The sequence below is a fragment of the Pelophylax lessonae genome (genome assembly GCF_965119305.1).
Source record: "Pelophylax lessonae genome assembly, chromosome: 9".
Classification (NCBI taxonomy): Eukaryota; Metazoa; Chordata; class Amphibia; order Anura; family Ranidae; genus Pelophylax; species Pelophylax lessonae.
This window is the reverse complement of record NC_138776.1, coordinates 160,421,703-160,436,888: the sequence shown is the minus strand read 5'-3', so window position 1 is coordinate 160,436,888 and position 15,186 is coordinate 160,421,703. Positions and strand designations below refer to the sequence as shown.

Genomic DNA, 15,186 nt, shown 5'->3' with positions numbered 1-15,186 from the left:
TGTTAATTTTAGGACATCAACCATTTGAAGGCTTGACAGTTCGGTTCAGAGTACAAGCATGTGTGACAGTTATATTTCATGTCATGCCTAGAATGTAACTGTTTGGGGAAACCATTAACCGCTAAAAGACCAGCTGCCACAGATATACTGCGGCAGGACGGCTCTCTAGTACGGACCAGGTGCGGTGGCTCTTGGGAGTGCTTTCTAGCCTTGCAGCTAAGCAACGGGGCCGGCGGCCGCAATGGCCATCGGGAATTCAGTGATCGCTGCAGGGACTGACAGAAGGCAGTGTGCTGTTGTAAATACGGCACAACACTCATCTGTCACTGATTGAAACAGGGGTCCTGTGTTCCTGTTATCTCGGAAAACAGGAGCCCTGTTTCCATTCACCGAGTCTGGCCCCCACACAGTTAGAATCACCCCTAGGTACATATTTAACCCTTTGATCGCCCCCTTCCCTGCCAGTGTCATTATTACATTAACAGTGCATATTTTTAGTAAGAGTGCATTATTTTTATTTACTGTAGTAATGTCACTGGTCCCCCCAAAAGTGTAAAATAAATGTCAGTTAGGGGTCTGATCTGTCCGCCGCAATGTCGCAGTCCCGCTAAAAATCGTAGATTGCCGCTATTACTAGTAAAAAAAATGAATAAATAAAAATACATAAATCTTTCCCCTGGTTTGTAGGCACGATAACTTTTGCAAAAACCAATCAAAGTACACTTATTGGGATTTTTTTTAGCAAAATATGTGGAGAAATACAAATTGGCCAAAAATGACGAAAAAATTTGATTTTTATGTTTTTTTTTTTTATTGGGAATGTTATATAGCAGAAAGTGAAATATATTGCTTTTTTTTTTTTTTTTCAAAATTGTTGCCCTTTTTTTGTGTTTAGCGCATAATTAAAAAAACGCAGAGGTGATCAAATACTACCAAAAGAAAGCCATGTTTGTGGGAAAAAAAAGGACATCAATTTTATTCGGGTAGAATTAAATAGTCAGTTTAATAATGCAGTGCCAAATCGCAAAAAATCGCCTGGTCATTAAGGAGGCAAAACCTTCCGGTCCAGAAGTGGCTAAACTGAGTGTAGTTCTGCTTTAAGTGGGAGTTTCAACCTGAAAACCCAAAAACAGTGTTTTTCTAAAATTGTACTGAGGATGCTCTATGCACATAACTTCCTTGAATAATACATTCGTGTCTGTAAATTCTTGTGTTTTCCCAAGAACTTATTTTTTGCTAGTCTGAACCTGCACTAAAGTGAATATTTCCAGGCAAGATTAAAGTTAATTCACATAATAAAGATTTCAATATATTTCCTCCCTCCAGTTCCTCACACTTATCAAACTAATTGAATATTTTTCACCTTGTTCTCACAAAATAGACTTAATAGAAGCCTAATAATGCATTAAATTAATTTTTATTTTGGTCCAGATCAAACATCATTTGTTTTCATTCTAATTATGTTTTCACAGCAGTCGACATTAACTGAGCAAGTCTTATTTTTTATTTGGTTTTCTATTTTAAGGCAATGAAATTGTTTGGAACACAATGTCTTATAACTGTATTATTGTAGCTATATTTGCACAATAGCATTCTTTATTGTAGAATTCAGCACTCTTTCTACCGCATGCATAGACTTTAAAAACATTCTTATCTGTTCACCGTTTTCTTTACATTTGTGACCTGTAAACAGCATTTATATGTAATGTATTGACACTATCATTTTGCGCATTTATTTGTGTATGAGGTTTATAATAATGAATTCAACAGACTTCCATTGACAGTATCCAAGGCATAATAGATTGTTATAAAATACCATTAGCTCAAAACAATTGTTCTGCAGAATTCATATTTTTACCAAGCATCTTAGTGTTTTCATTGTTTGCGTTTTTGTTATTTTGGCCAATTGTTATCAGCACTAGCATGTGTTATTTATAACACTTGGGGATTTTTGGTAATTGTATTTTTGGATGCATAAAAAGTTCTCAATAAGAATACATTTGCAAACATAGTAAATCTGATTATTTAGAGACTGTTAAAGTAGACGGTTCAGAGTAGCAGGTAGCATTCAATATTCATTGTTTATCTCTACTGCTGGCTTAAATAAAGCAGCAGTTAAATAAAGCAGCTGAGTTAAATAAAGCAGAAAAACTTAGGTACCAGTAAGTTTACTGCATAATTGGTACTTAAGTTTAGTTAATTAAGGTGAAGTTTGTGAGTTGATAATGCATTTGCCCTTATATCTTCATAAATCTTTAGGATAAAAACACTTCTTTAGAAGACTCATAATAGCTGACATACGCAGTTAGTAACCCATGCATATCCTAAATTAACAATTAGAATTTACCAAGCACCGGAACTTGTTATAAAGTTTGTATTGGGCTGCCACACACAAGCAGATCGCTCACTGAGATAAATATCTCACTGAAATACCTACATTTCTGTTTAAATTACATAGCTTTGGATAGCCTGCTGTGACCTTTATCTATAAGCCAGATTAGATGACAATAAAAAAAAAAAAAAAAAAAAGCTGAACTCAGGACCTTTTTTTAAAATATATTTCTCAATATCTACAATCGATATGAATTCATTTTGTGTGCACCAGATGCCTTTCCAACGCCTGATATTACCTTGTAAAAGTAGCAGTGACGTTATCACTGGGGTGCATTTAGGCTACACAGAAAACAGAGCTGGGGGTGGGTTCCAGCAGGTCCCATACAAGACCAGTTAACCCGCACACGGGGAGAGAGAGAGCAGTTATTGGTCATTATCATAGGAAGCTAAGAGGTAATATACGGGAGTTGTTTTGTGTTGGATTCCTGCACAAATCTGGAAGAAATACACAAAGGATACCAAGATTCAAATTCGAATAAACTTTGCTTTTGTATTTAGACAATGGGAATGCTTTAGGAGCATATTATACAAAGATATCACACAGTGCATTCCAATGGGCAATAAATATAGAAGAGCGAAGGTTAAACCTAGGTGGCTAAACCGTAACGTAAGAATTGTTATTAGACAGAAAAAAATGGCCTTAAAAAAAACAAAGCACAGGGGGCATTGTCAGCATTCCAGCACTACAAGAAATTCAATAAGAAGTATCAGAACTAAATCAGGGCAGCTAAAAACGACTACGAGAGACACATAGCAGAGGAGAGTAAAAAAAAAAATTCCAAGGAATTCTTTAGATATAATAACAGTAAAAAAGTGAAATCAGAGCACATTGCCTACATAAAAAATTATGATTACAGATGACACAGAGAAGGCAACTATACTAAATGCTTTCTTGTCAGTTTTTACCAGGAAAAGGGGGGAGGGGTGTGCTGACCAGGAGCATATTGTTAGTAGCACATCACAGGATGTACCCTCATGGCTAACAGAGGCTGGAATCAAGGAACGGCTAAATAAGCTTAACGCAAATAAATCACCCGGACCAAATGCTTACACCCAAGAGTCCTCAAAGAACTCAGTCGGGTTATAGCTAGATCATTGTTCCTAATCTTTGCAGACAGCATACTGACAGGAATTGTACCAGCTGGTTGAAGAAAAGCCAATGTGGTACCAATATTCAAAAAAGAGCAGAGACATATTCCTGGAAACTACAGGACAGTCAGCCGAACATCAATAGTAGGTAAATTATTGGAGGTGATGATAAGGGACTATATCCATGAATTTGCTGATGAAAACAGTATCATTAGTAGCAATCAGTATGGGTTTATGAAGGGTTGTTCTTGACACACCAATCTGTTAACATTCTATGAGGAAGTGAGCTGTGATCTAGATAGGGGGATGCCTGTGGATGTGGTGTATCTGGATTTTGCAAAAGCAATTGATATAGTCCCCCACAAACCCTTAATCTACAAGCTGAGGTCTTCAGGCATTGACCATAAGGTTTGTTCTTGGATATAAAAATAGTTTTTCGGGTGTGTGCAAAGGGTAGTGTTAAGTAACGTATACTCAGAATGGTCTGGAGTGGTAAGTGGGGTACCCCAAGGTACTGTCTTGGGACAAATTCTGTTTAATTTATTTGTAAATGATATAGAGGACAGGATACATAGCTCAATCTCAGACGACACAAAAAAAAGGCAGGGCAATAACTTCACATCAGGATATAGAAGTTTTACAGAAAGACCTGAACAAAATAATAGAGTGGACAACTACATGACAAATGAGGTTTAATGTGGAGAAATGTAAAGTATTGCACTTAGGGGCTAAAAACATAAATTTAAACTGCTCACTAGGGGGAGAACCTCTGGTGGAATCAAGGATGGAGAAAGATCTGGGGGTCCTAGATCTTTCTAGGACCCCCAGACTGAGCAATAGCATGCAATGTCAATCTGCAGCTACCAAAGCCTGCAGAATATTAGCATGCATAAAAAAGAGGCTATACTCCAGAAATAAAGCTATAATCCTGGCACTTTATAAAACTCTGGTCCGGCCACATCTGGAGTATTCTGTCCAGTTCTGGTCACCAGTTCTCGAAAGGGATGTGCTGGAGAGAGTCCAAAGAAGGGCAACAAAACTAATTATGAGTGACTACAGGCACTAAATGTATTTTCACTGGAGAAGAGACGCTTGAGAGGAGATAATTTGTAAATACCTCAATGGTGATCCCAGCATAGGAAAAAAAGATATTCACTCTCAGGGAGTTTAAGAGGACACATGGCCACACAATGAGATTGGAGGAGAAGCAGCTTACCCTTTAGCTGCACAGGGGGTTTTCCACTGTCAGGGTGGTAAGAATGTAAAAAATCTCTTTCACAATTGGTGGTGTCAGCTGGAAGTATTAATATACTGATATTTTTAAAAGACTCTTGGACGTGCATCTTAAAGAACAAAACATTCAGGGACATGGGAAATGATTATCGACACTGACACACACCTACACAGGTTGAACTGGATAGAATATGGTCTTTATTCAACCCTAAGCTGATGTAAACCCAACATTTAGTATCTCAGAAAATTGGAATATTACATAAGACCAATAGAAATAGAATAGAATATAGAAATATTGGCATGTCAAAAAGTATGTCCATGTACAGTATAGTATGCACTCAATACTTGGTCCAGGCTCCTTTTGCATGAATTACTGCATCAGTGCAGTGTGGCATGGAGGTAATCAGCCTGTGGCACGGATGGTGTTATGGAAGCCCAGGTTGCTTTGATAGTGGCCTTTAGCTCATCTGCATTGCTGGGTCTGGTGTCTCTCATCTTCCTCTAGATCAGTCGTTCTCAACCTTCCTAATGCCGCAACCCTTTAATACAGTTACTCGTGTTGTGGTGACCCCCCAACCATAAAATTATTTTCGTTGCTACTTCATAACTGTAATTTTGCTACTATTATGAAATGTAATGTAAATATTTGATATGCAGGATGTATTTTCATTGTTACAAATTGATGCCGGGGCTGCGGGCATGATACAGGAGATGCAGGGGCTGCGGGCATGGTGCAGGAGATGCAGGGGCTACGGGCAAGGTACAGGAGATGCAGGGGCTGCGGGCATGGTGCAGGAGATGCAGGGGCTGCGGGCATGGTGGAGGAGATGCAGAGGCTGCAGGCAGGATGCAGGGGCTGGGGGCATGGTGCAGGAGATGCAGGGGCTGGGGGCATGGTGCAGGAGATGCAGGGGCCGCGGGCATGGTGCAGGAGATGCAGGGACTGCGGGCATGGTGCAGGAGAAGGAGATGCAGGGGCTGCAGGCATGGTGCAGGGGCTGCGGGCATGGTGCAGGAAATGCAGGGGCTGTGGGCATGGTGTAGTAGAGGCAGAGGCTGCAGGCATGGTGCAGATTTCTAAAAATTAATTACTGAAATAAATTAACTTTTTGATGATATTCTAATTTTTTAAGACGCACCTGTATGATGTCTTCAGTTTCCTGCATTTTGCCCGACACTGCTCCAGATATGCCTTTGAGTTGAAGCATATAAAATAGCCTTACTCCATTATTAATATTATTATTGTTACTATTATTATTTTGCTTCAGATTAAATAAGGAACAATAAATGTTTCTGTTGGGGATTTCACCTAATTTCATATCTTACTGATGCCTGTACAAGAAATGGGAACTTTGGTTGTCATGATACTGGCAGGCACAGACAACAGAAAATAAATTATGAAAAGGCCTAACCCTTCCACGCTTTCCTGAAAATGTATTTAGTCTGTGTTCCAATTAGAGAGTTATGGGCCATACACACTATAAGATTTTCTGAAGACTTTTTCCTTTAGACTTACCAAAACCATATAATATGAGGTCAAACCTAAACTCTTTCAATTTGTATGCAATCTGGCAGGCCCTTGCACTACATAGAAAAGTTAAATCTGAAGGAAATCTAACCACAAAAGTTGGATAGTGTGTATCCAGCTTTAGAGTCTGTCAGACACGAAGTGAGAAAGAATCTTTCCAAAAGGGACACGGACAGCAATAAAACCATGATAGAGGCTCTAACCTGTCCCGACTCTTCCAAAACATAGTATGTTTTAGCTTAGTCAGTTTCCAACCCTACAATAATGAAAACCTCACTGTCAAAGGCTACATGTAGATTCTGCTATCGAGCATGATCCAGAATTTTTCTAATCAAATTAGGCTTAATGTGACATTTTGAGTACACAGTGACACTAATTTATAAAATCAAGAGCAAAAGGAAAGTGGGCTAATAGCCAAGACAGCCAATGGATTTTAATTTTCTAATTTGTACAGAAACAGTAACAGCTGACATTTAAGAAGCTGCTACTGGCTTAATTTTCATCAATTTTGCAATTGTAAGAAAGCCCAGAGTGTTGTTAAATAATTAATATTACATTTTAAAATAATTAAGAATAATTAATACTTCTTTAGGTTTAAAAACAGCATGAAAGTTCACCTTTTAGTTAAAGCAGGTAACTCCAAGGGCCTGTCCACATCCTTGATTTGCCTTTATAGTATCCAGGTGTTCTGAAAACAATTATCAACCATTGGTCATGTGGTCTATCTTTGGCCTACTTCATCCTCCACATTTTATTCTTTTGTCCTGAACCATGGAATTTGGTAGCCAATAGCAAAGTACAGGGTACTACAAAAGTCTGGCCAGGGATCAACTGCAGAAGCCATGATCTATATTTGTAAAATGAAGCACCTGTGCTTTTAAGATGCTCAAATGTTGAGGGTGCAAGCAGGCACTTGGAGGATAAAATGACAAGCTTGTGTTAACCCGATTTTGCATCTTTTTTGGCTTTTGAATTTTTATTTTCTTTCTATACATAATATTAATTTATGGAATAGCCTGCCTTTCTTCATGAATTGTTCCAAACATGTGTGACCTTCAGCTTTGTTGCAATATTAGAGAAACGCTATCTGTTTAAACTAAAAACATTTAAGCTGATATGTCTTAATGAACATACTAAGGTTGATTTACTAAAGGCAAATAAGCTGTTCCCATTTCAAGGCAATCTTCCCCTAGCTTGGTGAATGAGGCAAAGCTCTGCTGACGTCCATTATCCAATCAATTGCAAGCAAAAAAATGTTTCTTTTTATTTTCCTTGCATGTAAATAGAGGTCACATGCTAATATTTTCTACCACAACAAAACTTTATTGATTCCATGATGACTCTCCTTCTGCTTGAGTTCTGCCACATTTCACCCAGGAATTAGCTTTATCCAGCCATAGACGGATCCAGCATGGCATGTATGGGCAGCCTGTTGGATTTTTTGCATGTAATTACTCCCGGTGGCTATAGCTGCTAGCAGTAATCATTGTGTTCTGCAGGCTGGATAGGCTCCCCACCCGAAGAACAGAAAAGCACTGCAGAAGGGATTCCCCATTAACACAGTCAGTCACAATCAAGTGATTTTCCCATGGTTACAGGAAAGGAAATCACATAATCTATGGCTTGCCTTGAAGTTATTACCATTACTCTCAGTCCTGAGTGATACATGTCAAAAGGAGAAACCCAGTCAAGCAAAGAGTGATCCCAGGATTATTAACATTTTATTGCAGAGGGAAGATTTGTGTGGATTCCATTTTTTTTTCAGCATAAGGACTGTGGAACAGCCTTAGACAAGCTGAGAAAAGAGACTGCACCCCCAATTAGGAGAGCGGTATGAGGAATGGCCTGGAGTAGAGCACTTAACCCTAAAGCCCCGTACACACGCACAGATTGTTGGCCGTAAATTGTCGGCCAACGTCCGATCGGCCGATTGTAGGCTTGTTAGTATGATACTTCCGACAACCAACTGCGACTTTTCGGCCGAAAAAAAATCTGGTGTGCATGCTATAAAATTTTTGTTGGCCAACAACAGAACGGCCGATTGTTCCTCAGTCAGTACAGATTTCGGCAGACAAAAATCAGATGAGCAAGACTGGGCATGCTCAGAGAAGAAAAAACACACGGAAAGTCAACCATCACATGACATCACTTCTGAAGTTGGTTTTTGTTGGCCAACAAAAGTCCAGTGCAAGTCTAGAGCACATTTCAACCAACAAACAACACTGGACAAAAGACGGCCGATCGGTCGACCAACAATCTGTGCGTGTGTACGAGGCTTAATTCTACTTGTGGGAGATATGTTGAATTTGGCTTCTGAGTATAAATCCTGCATGAAAATAGCATTGCTCTATTGCAAAAAAAAATAGTGAAATCCATTTTGGGTAAAGTTGTTTTCTAGGCCCATTTTGGGTAAAGTTGTTTTCTATGGAACCGCGAGAGTGTGTTAATCCCTTTTATCCTGGACTATAGTTTTCTATATTTCATAGCTACAGACCCTTTTGGTACCAAGGTACTTTGATATCCATGTAACCAGTTAAACAATTCTGCTACACATTCAGTAAGGTAATCAAACGTTGATCTTGCTTACCTAGCTGAGCAACACGTATGACAAATAAACAGAACATCAGGCCTAGGTCTGGTTCCTATACTATATATAAATGATTATTTTGGTTGGTAAAAACTTTTTATTCAGCTGAAAATGAATCTTTTCTACTGTATTGATTTGTCCTGATTTCCTGGCAGTACACTGGAACATCTGTTATATAATCATGTTCTGGATAATATGAATCCAGTTCCTATGTGAAACTACCCATTTAAAACACATGGCTTTCCATCCCTGTAAAATAAATGAGCCATTTTAAGAGCTTGAAAACTCGCACCAGCCTAAACCATTTGCTCTGGATTTATAATGCTGTAGACAAAAATTAATTAAAGTTTTTCTTTTGGCTGCTGTAAAATAAACAGACCATTTTAGTTTCTAAGTATTTTATAACTCTTAATAGCTAACATCATAAAATTTCAAAAGCTTAACCCTTTGACATATCCCAAGGGCTAATCTACATAGGTAATTTTAATATTTGACATTTTAATCATGAAGAAATGCAGTGGCTTGTTGAAGGAGTGGTTTGTATCTGGTCCTATGACATCAGTTATATGGAGGTAGTACAAATGTAGAGTCTGTGTATCACAATTCTTGGCACATCCCCTGGTTACCTAACCTGAAGCAGAGTAACCATGTATTCGGTCCTGCCCTACGTACCCATGTCAATCCAGTACACACATCTTCCTTTCCAGAATGCATTCCACATCCAAGCTCACTCCTCATTTCCACAATATCAGTCAAATCTACACTATGAGTCTTTCACTTCATTCTCCTGTACTGTATACATGTCACCAGTGAGACTTGCACTCTAGGGCACAGTCTAGCTCAATATAATTCAAGTAATTATTGAGATCTGCAATTCAATGCACACCCTTAATAGTGTAGTTTTTGATAAAGATTGTGGAAAAAAAAGAATGCCAGCTATTTTATTTCAAATACACAAAGTAATCTAGCAACAAGGCTTGGACTCCTGGGACTAAAATAGGGACAAACAACTCTGTCTTTAATTCATTGATCTACAAAAGATTGTTTCAGAAGGACCCTGACTTTGCCTATATATTTAAAGCTAAATGGTAATCTTGTTCTTGTTGGACAGCAATGGCTTTTTCCAGCACACCTCTAATGCAGGTTAAACTGATTCAATCACTTTTTGATTTTACTTTGACCTTTCTTTTTTTTTTTTAAAGCATCAAATGCTTAGGTCTTAGGCTAAATTTGCCAGACTGTCCAGTCCTGGACAAAATCGTTCTTTGAAAGCTGTAAAACTTTGCACTTTAACATGCACAGTTGCTCAAAAAGGCATTTATTGTAGAGATCAGAGCCACAAGCGACTGATTCCCTGCATACTTAGAGGTGGGGTACAGGTTGAGTCAACCCATTAAGTGGGCATCAAATGTGAGCGGAATTATTAGTGTCCTGGGGACCATAGCATTGGCAAATATTTATGAGGAGACTGGAGATCAATGTCTGTAAAATAATTTTGTAGTTAGATTGTAATCTAGTACATTTCCCTGCTAAAGTCTGTAATCATTCCAAGACAGATCATGTAAAAGAAAAGAATGAGACCTCACATTTTATTATCAGAGTAGATTTTTGAAGGTTAAGCTTTTGGTTCTTACGCCACGCCCCTATTTTTGCAATGATTTATTTTCTATTGTGCCATTATTGTGTTCCACAGAATTCATGTCAGCGTTTGTTAAATCATTAGTAAGACTAAGAATTTTCCTATCATTTAATTAAAATGTTTCCTTTCTGGTTCTTTGTTTTTTTTTCTCATCTTATTCTCTGTACAACAGGTGGTTGCCTTAGATCCGGACCTTGCTGAGAATGGTACTGTAGTATACACCATCAACCCTCCCAATAGGTTCTATGTCTTGAATAGTACCACAGGGAAGATCCGAACAACAGGTGTGGTACTAGACAGGGAGAACCCAAATCCACAAGAAGCTGAACTGATGAGAAGGATTGTTATCTCAGTAACTGACCGTAAGTACTATATTTACAATATCACTACCACACAAAGGATTTCCAATTACTTTATAGTATAAACATTGTAAATACAATGCTGTGTGCATTATCAGTAGCATTTCACTTAACAGTATTCAGAATGTAAACAAAATATTGATCAGAATCTGCACATTAGTGTGAACTAAAGCCATAGGACATATGGCAAATTGCCACGTTCTTGCGTAGGGAATGCACTAGGCAATGCTGTCCAATGCCACCCAGAACTGCTGGTGTACTCGAGCCCTAAATTTTTCTGAACTTGGGTTCTTACTGCTTAGAAAAATACACAAAGTAAATTGTCCCTAATTCACCACAATGGTCATGGTGCTTAAGTAATTATTATTTTGTTTTAATTTACCAGATAGTGGCCTGTGATGTATTTCTCGCTCTGACTACTCCATGTGTTGCCTTCAAAATGGTGTATAACTGTTCTGTGACAAATGTATGGTCTTAGCCTTGTAATTGAATAAAGGAACAGTAAAATGTTCAGTTATTACTTTACTTCTACTTAGCAGAAATCTCTGCTTGAAGTACTGCTTTTGGTAAAGTGATTGGTAACAAAAGAACAGGTGCGCTCTAGTTCAGAAGAGAGTTCCTGAGCTTTGGGCATAAGTATTTGCTTTGTTATTTCTGGGTAAAAGGAATATTATATTGTATTTTTTATTAAGTACACATTTTGAGGCATTGTTCTAATACCCAGAAAATAATTTTTGTTGTAACTTTAACAATTTTACATAATTACTGTCCTTTTTTAAAGAATCTCAAATTCAGATTATAGATACTACCTTTGTTGGTTGTAGGTCAAGCAATAAAGCCTGCAAGCCTGCTCATGGCTGCTAGATTAAGATCAATTATCTACATAGACAGAAGGCAGAACATGTCCAGTACATATTTCCTTTCAGGGCCACCCTGTTAATCCTTTTGTATCATTTTTAGGATGTATTGTTTTGCTTATGACAGAATTATGATCATATTAGATGTCATAAAATTAGGTTACGTTGCCCATGTCCTGTTTAGGTTCTGCTTTGACCTAGCCCTAGATGAGCATGATACATTACTGCTCTTTCCAGTTTCTAGGCCTTCTCTAAATACCTATGCCTTATTATGGGAAAAGCTTTTTTATATCCAGTTAATGGTAAATTTATTAACCACTTCCGCACTGCTCACTAGAGCTGTACTGCGGCAAAGTGGCTCGATAACGTCTGGCGACGTAGTACTACGTCACCAGAGATTCCCCTCTCTTTCGCCGGCGCGCTCCCGCTGTATTCGGTCACAGCGGGAGTCGGGCCAGGGGAGGAGTGGCGGCGATCACCGCTGCTCTTCCCCGATCGTCGGGGGAATCGAGTGTGGAGATCTGCCTGCTTGTGTAAACACAAGTGACAGACAGGGTCAGATTGCAGGGTTCAGCATAGCTGAACCTGCGATCTGTCCTTGTGTCACATAGTCCCCTCCCCCCACACACTTCAGTAAGCACCAGGCATACATTAACCCCTTGATCACCAATAAAAATGAACCCCTTCCCTGCCAGTGTAATTTTTACAGTAACAGTGCATATTTATAGCACTGATTACTGTAGTAATGTCACTGGTACCCCCAAAAGTGTCAACAATGTCAAAAATGTCAGTCAGGGGTCCGATCTGTCCTCCGAAATGTCACAGTCCCGCAAAAAAATCGCAGATCGCTGCCATTACTCGTTAAAAAAAAACACCAAAAATTACATAAATCTTTCCCTTAGTTAGTAAACGCAATAACTTTTGCGCAAACCAATCAAAATACGCTTATTGCAATTTTTTTTACCAAACATAGGTAGCAGAAAACAAATTGGCCAAAAATTTTAAAAAAATTTGATTTTTACATTTTTTTGGGGGGGAATTTCATATAAAAAAATGTGAAAAATATTGTTATTTTTTCAAAATTTACGCGCTTTTTTTTTTATAGCGCAAAAAGTAAAAATCGCACAGGTGATCAAATACCACCAAAAGAAATCTCTGTTTGTGGGAAAAAAAGGACGTAAATTTTGTTTGGATACGGCATCGCACGACCGCGCAATCGTCAGTTAAAGTCGCACAAAAAAGTGGCCCAGACGTAAGACAGCAAAATCCTCCGCTGGTAAAGTGGTTAAGGGACATCTAGAATTATATTTATAGCACTTCTCACTTGTTATACTGTACATGTGTATATATCATTTAGAAAATACTGAGATGGTATGGTAAGGCAAGACTTATATTCTAAAAAAACTAGATTAAAAAAGGAAGATAAGTAATAAGTAAGTTCACCGACTCACTATATAGTAAGTGCGGATTTCGTAACCAATAATTCCACATAACAAAAACCATCAGGGGTTAAAAAAAACCTCACTAAAATTAAATAATTACTAAGCAGTTTAACTTGGCAATATTAAAGTTTCTGACAAAATTGATTTATTCTTATTTAATTTACAAGTAATAAATACACAAAAAGATATTTAAACTTCTTCACCAGTTAAAAATGACAACATTGTCAAAAATATCAAAACCAATATCCAGACAACAGCTGCACACTCACGCATCAAAAGTCTGCCACTATAAGATGGAGCTAAGAGTGAACTACCTCAGGCCTCCCTATGGTCGTTAAATATCCATAATGGCTTATATTAGCCGTTAAATGAAGGTGAACAAACCTAAGTAATCTAAAAAGGTGACAGACATGGGGAGATCAATGTGTACAGCAACGTATATAGTCTCCTAAAATAATAGTACCAGCATATAAATCATAAACAGAAGCTAACATATGTTATACAGGAGTAGGACACAAGCAGAAAATAATTCTGGCTACACCCATAGGTGGTCCCATAGGCAATCCCAGGGGGTATACTCCCTCTCTCTGCTATAGCCACTGTTTTTTTCTTCCTAGCCAGGAGTAAGGGCCTAGTTCCTTGCTGGCATCTTTGGTCCTGGCAATTTTTTTTCTTTTTAGATAGAAATTTTTTCTCCTTGATTCTTCCTGTGAGATCTAAAATCAACTGCCAGACTGGGCAATAATCTAGATCCAGTGGTCACCCCAGTCTGGCCAGCGAGCACATGCAGACCACAGCACTGCGCTAGGTTGGCCGCGACATAGCCCCACTGGATGGGGGCTGGCCTGCGAGTTAAAACTCCTCGTGAGGTTGCATACGACCGGGTATTGGCCCAAGTTGCAGGGTTCCTCCTGGCCGACAGCCCCCCTATTTAGATGAAGAGGGGTTCTGTCTGGAGCAGTGCCCACCTGGTTCCTAATATGGTGAGTGGCTGTCCCCCCCTCTCCCCCTGGAGGGTTTTGGGATGGACGTGGGCCCCTCCTTGGGACAGTTGGACCCCTGGGTTCCCCTCCTTCCCGCAGGCACCCCCCTTGCCGAGTCCCCCATTCTGCCCCCCCTCCACATGCGCTGGGGCTGTTTGGGTGGTCTGGCTACTGTTCCTGGGGTGGGGGCAAGGCGCTTACTAGTGATGGGGGCCGGGGGTGCCTGCTGGGGACCAGATGATAAACTTTGCGGGGGGGGTTGTACCTGGTGGGGGCTCCTGCCAGGCCCCCCATCCTGCCTGGATCTGTCCTTGAGGCCTGGTCTCCCACCTGGGACCTTGTATGCCTCATGGTGCCGCGCGGGGCTGCCATTTTGTTGTAGACTGTGTATTTCTAAACATTGCGGCAATGTTTGTGTAGTCTGGCGGCCATTTAGCTGTGGTTTGCCATTGAAAATCGTGGTGGCCATGACAGTGGAGCCCTGTGGGTGGTGATTTCGGTAGTGGGATTCCCTCCTCATCCCCTGGTGCTGACTCCCGGATCATTTTACTTCCTGATCGCTGCATGTGTAGTGCATTATCCTGGTGGCTGCAGGCGCTTGTTTATGCAGGTGGTGAGTCTGGAGGGGTCCTCTTCCTCTCTGCTAAGGATCGCTTGGTGCTTTGTGCCTTGCGACCAGGTGGTGCTGTCAGCATGGTGGGCTTAGTCCCTTAGCAGGTTTTTACACCCTTTTGTGGGGTCCCCCTGGTGCATCAGTCTGGAGTCTTTGGAGCACATTTCCCCACCTGATCCCCTCTCTGGGGCTGCTGGTCCCTTTGGGTCCCAACCATCCATCCATGCACTGACGGCGGTCCTGGAGTCCCTTGTGTACTGGGTGGAAGTGGCTTTCGGTTGACGGGATAGCAAAAAGAGCCCCCGCCTTCCCCTGCCTCACCTGTCTCATCAGATCCTGAATCTGATTCGGCCGCCTCTAAAGTGGGTCAACCTGCTAGGTCTGCAGCTGCGCACCTGGAATCCTCTGATAGTTAGGATGATTCCTCCACGTCTGCTACCGCGCAAGAAAAGGCGCTGATGG

The 15,186-nt window shown here is 40.0% G+C and overlaps 1 protein-coding gene across 2 annotated transcripts in view; it reads left to right on the top strand.

The window, feature by feature from the left end:
- Positions 1–15,186, top strand: part of CDH23 (cadherin related 23) — a 1,628,602-nt gene that overhangs the window by 1,087,776 nt on the left and 525,640 nt on the right. For both annotated transcript variants that reach the window (XM_082268007.1, XM_082268006.1), the window contains exon 22: positions 10,643–10,832. In XM_082268007.1, the coding sequence (XP_082124133.1) occupies positions 10,643–10,832 (190 nt within the window). The remainder of the gene's footprint in view (positions 1–10,642; positions 10,833–15,186) is intronic.